Source organism: Ischnura elegans, chromosome 7 (assembly GCF_921293095.1).
Source record: "Ischnura elegans chromosome 7, ioIscEleg1.1, whole genome shotgun sequence".
NCBI lineage: Eukaryota > Metazoa > Arthropoda > Insecta > Odonata > Coenagrionidae > Ischnura > Ischnura elegans.
In genome coordinates, this window is record NC_060252.1 from 104,016,070 (window position 1) to 104,026,449 (window position 10,380).

A 10,380-nucleotide genomic window follows, 5' to 3' on the forward strand; every position below is an offset into this window, starting at 1 on the left:
GTTTATTTAATTATCTATCTACTTTTTATTTATTTATTGATTTTATATATTCCTGTAATCAATATTTTACTGGATTTACTGTTTTAGTATTTTTACACCCTATACACCATTCTCAGAGTTTCATTATTTATTATTTATATTTTTTTACGTACTTATTTTAATTATTTTATCATCCCAACATATTACAGTAAAACCTCTATGTAGTGAACCTCTTTACATCATAAACCTCCATACTTCATACCACCCCTATGGTCCCGTCAGATTTACATGTAAATTTATAGGCAAACCTCTTTGTAGTGAACCTCTTTATCTCATAAAACCTTCCCTTATCATACCAAGGAGATACCCCCGAGACGGCCTAACTACCTCTTCAAATCAAACCGAGACAACTAGACACCATTAATGCAGCCGCGATTATGTACATGGAATGGTATTTTCAGTGATAAATGTTTCACCCTTATATTTTTTTCTTATATACCTTTAATATGCTGTAATTTTCACGTTAATCATTAGTTGTGGCCATTTTGTTCCATATGAGAGCATACCTAACAGTAAATAAGAACAAAGGTATCTAACTATCCTGATCATTTTAAATGACTGTTGAATTAAGAGAGATCTCATAATTTTCTCTCAAATCGAGGCAAAAATCATGTGATAGCACACGCTTTCTGTAATTATTATGTATATAGGTAGGTAATAAATATATGTTCACTAATCCATGCATGTTTGTTTAAACACATACATATAATGGTTTTATAGACAGTAAGTAGTGCCTTTCATTTCTGAATGATATGAAAAAATGGTGCACTATCACTAAAACCACTCTATAGTGAACCTCCATACATCATAATGCCCAAATTTTGGTCCCCACCGTTACGATATAAAGAGGTTGTACTGTATATGTATATATTTGTTCAGTTATCAGTTTTTAATTTCTCCAAACCTCACATATCTTTTTCTACCATATCACTTTATTTTATTCATTGTCTTTATCATGCCTTTTTCACCTGGTTTGTGTTAACTTCTAATGGCTTAAATTCAATCTATAATTTATTCCTACCATGCATCATGACTTCCTGAGTGGTGTCGGCTACAGGAGGACACTCGAAGACTTGACCGGTTCAACAAGATGCCATGAAGGAGAAATTCTATAAAATCTCAATGGATAACTAGACGAAAGAATGTATTAGTACCAATTCCTGTATTTAAGTTCAATACCAAAACAGTCATAGCCGAGACAGAGAAGGATTTGAAGAACGGAGAAAGTATAAGAATACGAATATGTACTGAGGAAGGACAGGCTTGCTACAAGAGAATAAGGAACGAGATTTTCCGCCAAGCGAGGAAAGCCAGAGAAGCGTGGATGAGGAACATATGTGAGGACGTACAAAATAACCTCGTAAAAGGGAAAGTGGAAGCAGCCTATAGAGTAGTGAGGAACCATTTCAAGGAACGAAACACAAAATGTTATAGCATAAGGGACAGGAATGGAAACATTCTAATTGAAAACAAAGACAAAGCCGAGAGATGGAAGGAATACCTGGAGGAATTATACAACGGGAGCAAACTTAGCTCAAAAGTTCTCGAAGAGGAAAGTGAAGTTGAAAAGGATAATATTGGAGCAAGCATCGTAAGATCGGAATTTGACGCTGCAGTAAGAGAACTGCGAAAGAATGAGGCCCCAGGAATAGATGACATTCCAGCAGAGTTAATAAAAAATGCAGGAGAAAAGGTCTTAACTCAACTGTATAAAACTATCTGCGATATGTACTCAACAGGAGATTTACCTAGTGACTTCGAGAAGAACATCATCATTCCCGTACCCAAAAAGAAGAGAGCTGAGAAGTGCGAAGAATTTAGGACCATAAGCCTGGCGACACATGCATCGAAGGTTCTGACAAGAATCATTTACAGGAGAATTGAACGAAGAGCAGAAGAATTCCTGGATGAGGACCAATTCGGATTTAGGAAAAGCAGGGGCACAAGGGAAGCAATTTTGGCTCTTAGGATGATCATAGAGAAGAGAATGGAGAAAAACAAACCAACCTTCATAGCATTTGTCGATTTAGAGAAGGCCTTTGATAACGTGGAATGGAATTCAATTAGAATTAGCTTAGAATTTTGAAAGAAATCGGCGTACTCTACAATGATCGTAGAATTATTCATAGTTTGTATAAAAACCAAGAAGCTGTGATCAAATGTGGACCAAACGGTGCAGAAGCAAGAATAAGAAAAGGGGTGAGACAAGGTTGTGCGCTTTCCCCCTTAATTTTTAATGTTTACATAGAGAAAGCCATCAACGAAATCAAGCAGAAAGCTTCGGGTGTCAATATCCACGGAGCAAAAATTAGTATACTGCGATTTGCTGACGACATAGCAGTCATAGCCGAGACAGAGAAGGATTTGAAGAAGACGTTGACAAACATGGAAAGGACAATGGCCAGATATCAGCTGAAAATCAACAAAAAGAAGACTAAGATATTAGTTTGCAGTAAAAGAGAGGAGGCTAAAACAAACATCAACCTAGGAAAGCATAAGCTTGAAGAGGTGAACGAGTTCTCTTACCTGGGAAGCCGAATTACCAGCGATGGACGGAGCAAGAAAGAAATACACAGTAGAATAGCTCAGGCGAAGAGGGCTTTCTACAAAAAGAAGAATCTTCTTACAGCTGAAAATACCAGCATAGAAGTAAGGAAACAATTCATCAGATGCTACATATGGAGTATGTTTCTCTATGGAAGCGAGGCTTGGACGTTGACAGCAGCAGAGAAGTCAAGAGTGGAGGCATTCGAAATGTGGTGCTACCGAAGAATGATGAAGATAAAATAGATTGACCGTGTGAGTAACCAGGAAGTGCTAAGGAGAGTGGGAGAAAAGAGAAGCCTCCTGAAAACATTATGCAGAAGAAGGGACAACTTAGTTGGCCACATTTTGAGGCACGATGGTCTGATGAAGACAATCGTTGAAGGACAAGTGGAAGGGAAAAAGGGCAAGGGACGGCCCCGAATGAGTTATATCGGACAGGTTATAAAGGATGTAAAAGAGAATAAATATGTAGCTATGAAGAGATTAGCGGATAGGAGAGAGAAATGGAGAGCTGCGTCAAACCAATCTTAGGATTGTTGACTAATGATGATGATGACCATAACATATACCATGTAAAAGAGCCCATGCCCAGGAGAAGAGGGGGCCGGATTGTGGCCTCACCTGGGCTTGGTAAAATAAACAGCAAAGTCATGTCAAGTCCATTACGTGAACTATCCGCCAGTCTTCTCTGGCATTTGGTGCTCCCTAGGACATCATAAGAAAGTTAAAATAGAGAGGAATGAAGTGTGTGGTCATATCCTCAAGAGTAAGGAAGTTTGATTATGGAATCTTGAGGAAGAAAAACCAGAGGGAGGACATTCCTTAGGTGGAGAGACCAAGTAAGCAAGACTATTGAAAATACAGGTGCAACTGATGGGAAGCCACAAGCCCAGCCCTAATGGACAAGCCTTGTTGATGATGCTGAAAGCCACCCACAATATGAATGATCCAGAAAGGAATACCTATTTAGCGATTTCATGTCACAATCATACTTACACACCTGTTTTACTTTGAAGGTTAGGGTGTATGATCCCCTCTTATTTAAGATTCTTTAGTTGGTTCATATCACAGGCTTTTCCTCATTTGGCTATATATGTCTGTTTCATCAATGGAATCTTGTACTTGATTTTTTCTACTTTTTGTCGGATCAGCTTGAAATTTTGCACACTAGCTTGCTTCTGATAATAATACAATTTTCAATAATCAGGCATTTCAAAATGTATTCCATTGCAATCTAATTAACTAAATTTCCATTAGAAAAAATAGTTTTAACCGATATATCGGCTCCTACGTACATAGTTCATTATTTAATTTGCTCTAACTCATTTCAGTAAACGTAAAAATATTTTATCAATATTAACCATTTTAACCTCGTCATTTAAAAATAAAATGCACATGGATATGTAATAAAATAGCTTTATATTGTTTTTTTTTTCATATACACTACATTTTATTAAAATACCCTCCGCATTTCTTGCCAGTAACCCAAGAAAGAGGATAGCACTAAGAGGATTAAATTTTCTTAATACAAAGATGGCTAAAGTTATAATTATTTTGGCAGAAATTTCTTTAGCAGCTCTGGTTTAATCAATTATATGACTCACCACTAAAAAGTAGAAAATAAAAATAGTTTAAAAAAACATACTTTTTCCTAAAAAAGTATAAAATGCAGTAAGAAGTAAAAAACAAACTTTTCACCACTATGGGAATAGAGTATGGTTGCTGATAGGTTTACATATTACCTAATATTGCATGACAATCCTTACTCACCTGCACTACTTTGAAGAGCAACCGAAGGAAATCATCTTCTGAAGAGCTCAGGAGTGCTCATCATACAAGTGCCAATATAAGATTGGCATGAAGTACCACATCTGACTTACCTAACAGGCTCTTCTGCAATCATTTCTAATAACATTAATGAGCACCCACACATTATTCTCAGAGCGATGAAAAGCTTACTTTTTATTGCATTTCCTACAGTGTTTGTAGAAAAAATATTAATTGTAAAATATTTGTTTATGTAAATACTAATTTTAATAAATAATTAAATAAACACATTAGGCAAATATTTAGTTTATTTCCTCATATATCATTTCATTCATTACTCATTTCCAGAGTATTCAATGAAAATTGAGTCATGAGATGTATTTACAAAAACAATGACAGGGACAACAATGTATAAAAGCTCTTCTCAACGGTAATACACTAGTTAAAACACAGCAATTACCAATCCTTGGAGCAAATTTCTAACGTGACACAATCGCAATCAAAAGATACGACCTTCAATTCCTTCAACATCCACCTTTTCATTTACTTCTCTTCTTATTTCCACTGTGTTTATCCTCACAAAGGTTTGTGGAATTCTACTGACTGAAAAGGAAAACGTAGCGAATTACACTAAAGATAGGGCACAAATTAACAAGTTAGCAATAAATTTACAACTATAATGAAGAATTTAGAACCAAAATCTGATGTCCTCCCCCAGAGGCAAATTTCTTGCTGTGTGCCTCAACATCAGTCTTCAAAAGTTTTGCCCATCTTTACATGCAAGAAATGTCTTTTATAAAAATGTAGCCATTGAGCAATACATACATCTAATGTAAATAGTCCTTCCAAAGGGCTAAAGGAGCCAACTGAAAGAATCACGTATTCTTCACAAAGACTTTAACTTGGGGACTACTTTTTGATTGATTATTTGAGGCGTAACTTTGTGAAAGTGGTTCATTATTAAAATTAGAAAGAAGAACTTGGAAGAGTTAATACTCTTCCATCGTGATTGAATTGTAAAAAGTGCTATTACGCTATCGACAAATGCCTAACAGTAGTGTAAAAATTGTCAGTGGCATGTTCAGCTCCGTTGTTCACCGTAGATATGACATTTCACGATCAAGCTATCAAGATCAAAACTGTGTGTGAAGTTTATTATTCTATTATTTCAACGAATAGTAGTGAGAATAGTCACCTGTGTCACTTGCGTGGGCTAATTTAAGGCTTTCAATCAGTGAATAAATAATTGTTTTCATCATAACACGCCCTGTTATTGTAAGTTGTACATGATGAATATAAGAATGGTAGTGACTTCCAGTTTTTGATAATTGTATTTGCCTATTTCCCACTATATTTTAATGGTATATGCTAGTAAACTGTTTATGGATTCACCTATATTACTGAAATAGGTTGTAACTTGTGTGTGTGTTGGCAGCGGAACCCATTCGCGATCTCACATGTGGATTGTGTGCAGACTGTTTTGCTGTGAATTCGTACGGTAGGATGGATAGGACTACCTTCTCCGCTGCTACGGCGTTGCCAAATTCAACAGCACAGCTCGTAAGCTTACGATCGTTATCCTCCAGTATTACAAATTACTTTTACATCTCGATTTGCAGCCGACGTATAGCAATAATTTGTCATAACAAATTCCATGAGGGTCGTGGTATCAATTTTTGGTGTCCTAACACCCCCTTCCACACGCCTATCAGGTGGTTTGCGGGGTAATATATAGTTGTAGATAAATTTCAGGTGTACTATTCGAACGAGCGGCAACGTTATCATCCATTTTTCTGATTAATAATACATACTGTAACCGGCGCATTCTGCCCGCTTACATAGTGGCGCATGAGACGGGAGTGCGAGGTAAAGGAAGGCCGTTTTTTTTTCTTTTGATATGTGTCCGTGTGAATGTGTGCGTGAGTGTCATGAATCATTGAGTCCCCATTTGATGTTTCCCTATTTTCCTCCCCACAATGTGTAATGCTCTCCCTTCCCCCCCCTCCTAATGTGTGCAAGTCGAATTCTTAAGACGAAGAAGAACGTGGTTCCCCCCCCCCCCCCCGTGTCCTTGGTGAAGTGACCGTCCAGCCCCAAGTGCATCATCCCTTTCTTTCCCCTGACCCCCCCCTCCCCGGTGTTTCCTCCCCTCAATGGCTATATAACGTGGTGCACCGGAGGAAAAGGGGCTTAGATGATTTTCTTTTTTGGCGATTCCGAACAAAGAAAAAAACGCTCCCAAGAGTAGGCGGAGTGTGGGGAGGCAGAGAAAAAAGTTGGTGGAGAGATCCCGAGAGAGAGAGAGGGTGCCCAATACGAGTAGGAGTTGCAAGGTAGACTCGTGGTGCCGATGAAAGGATCTCCCAACTGTCGCAGAGAAGCCATCTCCCACTCGTGAACCTGCCGGAGTTGATGCGGAGCAGCCTACGCCGCGGAACCGAATCGCCACGATCAGCAGATCGAGAGCCCCGAAAATTCAACAAACTGTAAGAGAAAAAGCCACGAAATCCCATTCCTCCCCCCCCCCCCCCCTCAAGGAACAGAAGAAAATTCCCACTTCACCAAGTCAAGAAGAGAATTCATTAAAAACGTTTGTAAAATTTCCCCCCGCACAAATAGAGAAGAGGACAGTACTTCCCCTATTACCGTGTGAATTTCAGTGCAATATCTATTTCGTTGTCTCATATTTCCATTCCCCCCGTTTCTTTTTGTTTTTTTATTTATTGGTCCCCTTTTCTTGTGGTTTTTGTATGGGTTATGAATGTGAAAACGTGTAGCGTGATTTTTTTTTTGGGTTTAGGTTAAGGACTGAAATTTTTCTGTTGTGCAGCATAGTGAATTATGCGTTGTATGTCATTGAATTCAAGGAGAAGAAGTTAATTGTTACTTTTGCCATTGATTTGCTTGTATTTGTAAATGATCATATTTAAACTCATTAAATTTATGTTGAGCGAACTACGCAGTCGAACGGCTTTCTTTATCCGAACGCTCCTGTCTCAGGTCTCATCACCCCTAAACTTCCCCCTCCTACCCTTTCCCAAAATCCCATTCCCTCGCCCCAGGTGCACGGAAAGCCCCGCTACACCTCCGCCCTCCCCTTTTGCCCTCCAATCTCCCCCTCCCCGAATGTGCCCCGCACGGTGGGGTTACAATACGAAGTAAAACGTTAGCACTTCATCATCCGATGTCACATTATTAATATCCCAAGTAATAATCGTGGCACAATAGCAGTAGGAAAACTTGCCCAAGAATAACAGAACAAAATAAAGTGACGATGAGCGGCTAAATACTCCCTCAAAACAAATTTTACAGCATGCGCTAAGTGTACATATTTCCCAACTCCCTCCGGTTGTTTAGGCACCTATGACGTCACGCCTGGCCTCGGCAACGCTCGGGTATCTTCGCGCAGTGGTCGGCTTAGAGAAATTTTTCTCGATTTTAATGCCAATTTTTTTATTTCTCTTGATGATGAATGGAGAAACTTTAGGTATTTTTGCGAGCTTATGTATCCATTTTAGTAATTCAAAATAGTTTTCAGGGCAATCGACGACCCATGCAAGTTCCCCATTATGTATAGCTGATTTAATATCAGCAGGAGTGTGGTCACTGCTACTTGCAAGCCTGACCACTTCCAAGCTTGAGACCAACAAGAAAATTGGTTCCTCAGAAAAAATCTGCCAAGTGAATGAGCAAGAGTGTAAGTTATTTATTATGTTAATTTTATAATTGATTTACCTCTTTACCTTCCTTCGTACCCAATCCCTAAACTTGCCTTAATGAGTAACGTCTTAGGGAATTTTTTTATTCAACCACTCCATGGACAAGGAACATTCAGCATTTGGAATCAAATCTCCTTTCTTCAAATCTAAAATTTTGTAGGACTATCCACAGTTATATTCTGATTGAATACCTACATATGTACATAATTAGTCAATGGCATCCTTAGACACAGACCCGAATGAAACCTGTCTCAGTCATTGTAGAAATCTGGTACTGGTCTCTCTAGACCTACCAACAAGAACAGACCAATTCATCATCTCATAAATATGCTCAAAATTGCCCAAAATGATTGTTTTGTGCCTAACGGGTGTATGACAAGAAATTACACAAAGAAAGTCAGCATTATACAAAATGCTGGTATTCATTGACAGTGAGTAAATGGAGAAAAAATATTTATTATGACACACCTTAGCAAAAACCGCTCAAGAAATTGGATCAGCAAATACCAAAATATTTATTAAGTGCTTAAATAGTGACAAAGTACTTAAAAGTTATTTCTGAAATAAGGAAATTTTCGACTCACGTACGTGTAATTCCTACTGGAAGCTCGAGCACAAATCATTCATTGATAATATAAAACGGTGTGAGGCAAATAAATGTATCATCATGCCTCCTGTGGTGGGAGTTTCAACCAGTACACGTAAGGGAGTAGTACATATACTCACAGTTAATCCGCTGGAATTGCTTCCGTGGGGTCTTTTTAAAATGTGTCCTTATACTTGACAGCGATTTCTCAATCACAGTTCCTTCCACATGAACTAAACTGGATGGAAGAATGGGCCTTCCCACTAGGGTGAAGTCTGACGACCCGACTAATAAAACCTATTCGGATGGTAAATTAAGGATAAATTGCAGACAATAGTGTACTCTTACTTACATATGAAATGCAATGAAGGATTAGTAAGCGTTCGTTTCATTAATTCGACAAGCCTCTAAGTAATAACTAACCTTTTCCATTTTAATTTTATCCCCTGCCTGCGGATCCCAGTATCCTTCGACAATAATTAAGTCCTCATTCGTGACCTTAAATTGCTTTCCGCAAAGTTGTATCACAGCAAATAGTCTTCCATGTTTGTCTTCCTTTACTTGTTTGTTAACATTGCTCATAATTTCTACAAAACAAGAAATTAGTTATAGAATTATATTCAAAACTTCTATGTGATAGTTCAAATTGGACTTCTTCTCACCATTCTTTTCTTCATTCTCCTCTTTGGAAAAGTCCGCAACCACTTCTTGATCAGGGGCGACTCTGGGCATCGCGGCCTGATTCGGAAAGGACCTTAAATGTGACCTACCAGTGAGTACACCTGGAAAGAAATTTTTAACTACTTAAACAACGACTAGGTTCTCATCACAAAATATAATTCATTGAAGGTAGCCGCATTAATTTCATTATTGAATTAGAAATACCTTGGTTAGTTCTGGAAATAGTAGCCACTAATGTCTTTTCCAGCAACCTCAAGCACTGAAGAGCCATGATATCAGAACGAAGGACAGTAATATACCATTCAAAAATACCGCCAAATGTAAGGGAATTATATGTTAAAAATGCCCACTGCCTACAGACAAACGATTCACATGTTATCTACCAATTTGTGCGCTAAAGTAAAGTAAAAAACACCGATCGATTACACCTCGCACACCTCGGCTCCCGGATCATAAACACCAGACGCCGACATGTAATTTCGTACGTCTTTTGTCTACAATAAAGCGATAAAGCGCAATCGCGCTACGATTGAATGTGTTTACGTGTTTGAGGCTGATGAGACCGGTTTTTGGATCCAGTTTCTCGGCGGTAATTTTATTAAATATTTCTTTATTTGAACTATGAAAAATATTTTAGAACTATGATCACGCTTTCGAAGTTCCTATAGTCGTAATGTACTTGTGGGCGTAACCTAAAACGCGCATTATTTTAACCCATGAAAGGTTTAAATGAGGATTTATATATGGATACATTTCTTTCCCAAACTTCTGGACTGGCCAGATACAAGGTGTCGTCACAGAGTAAGCAATTATTCTAACTCTGTGGTGTTGTGAACCTGTATGTAAGTTTTTATACATTAAACTTGGTTGAACTCATTGCTTCTCTTTTAAACGTAATGTTGTGTCAGTTTTTTAAGTTGTTAGCTACATAGCATACTCTCGTCCAATTTGAATTTCAATCGAATGGTATGGAAGGTGTATCGCCTCTGTTATATGACTAACTTCTATAAGCTTGTTTACTTTATCTTTGTAATTAGTCTC

At 38.1% G+C, this 10,380-nt stretch overlaps 1 protein-coding gene across 1 annotated transcript; it reads right to left on the bottom strand.

Moving 5' to 3' along the window:
- Positions 1–4,643: 4,643 nt before the first annotated feature.
- On the bottom strand, positions 4,644–9,798 carry LOC124162632 (39S ribosomal protein L21, mitochondrial). Its single transcript, XM_046539223.1, has 5 exons — positions 9,544–9,798; positions 9,321–9,440; positions 9,082–9,245; positions 8,799–8,955; positions 4,644–4,956 (listed from the first exon to the last, which is right to left on the bottom strand). Exons 1-5 carry the CDS (start codon positions 9,608–9,610, stop codon positions 4,853–4,855), a joined length of 612 nt encoding a protein of 203 aa, XP_046395179.1. The 5' UTR covers positions 9,611–9,798; the 3' UTR covers positions 4,644–4,852.
- Positions 9,799–10,380: the final 582 nt, after the last annotated feature.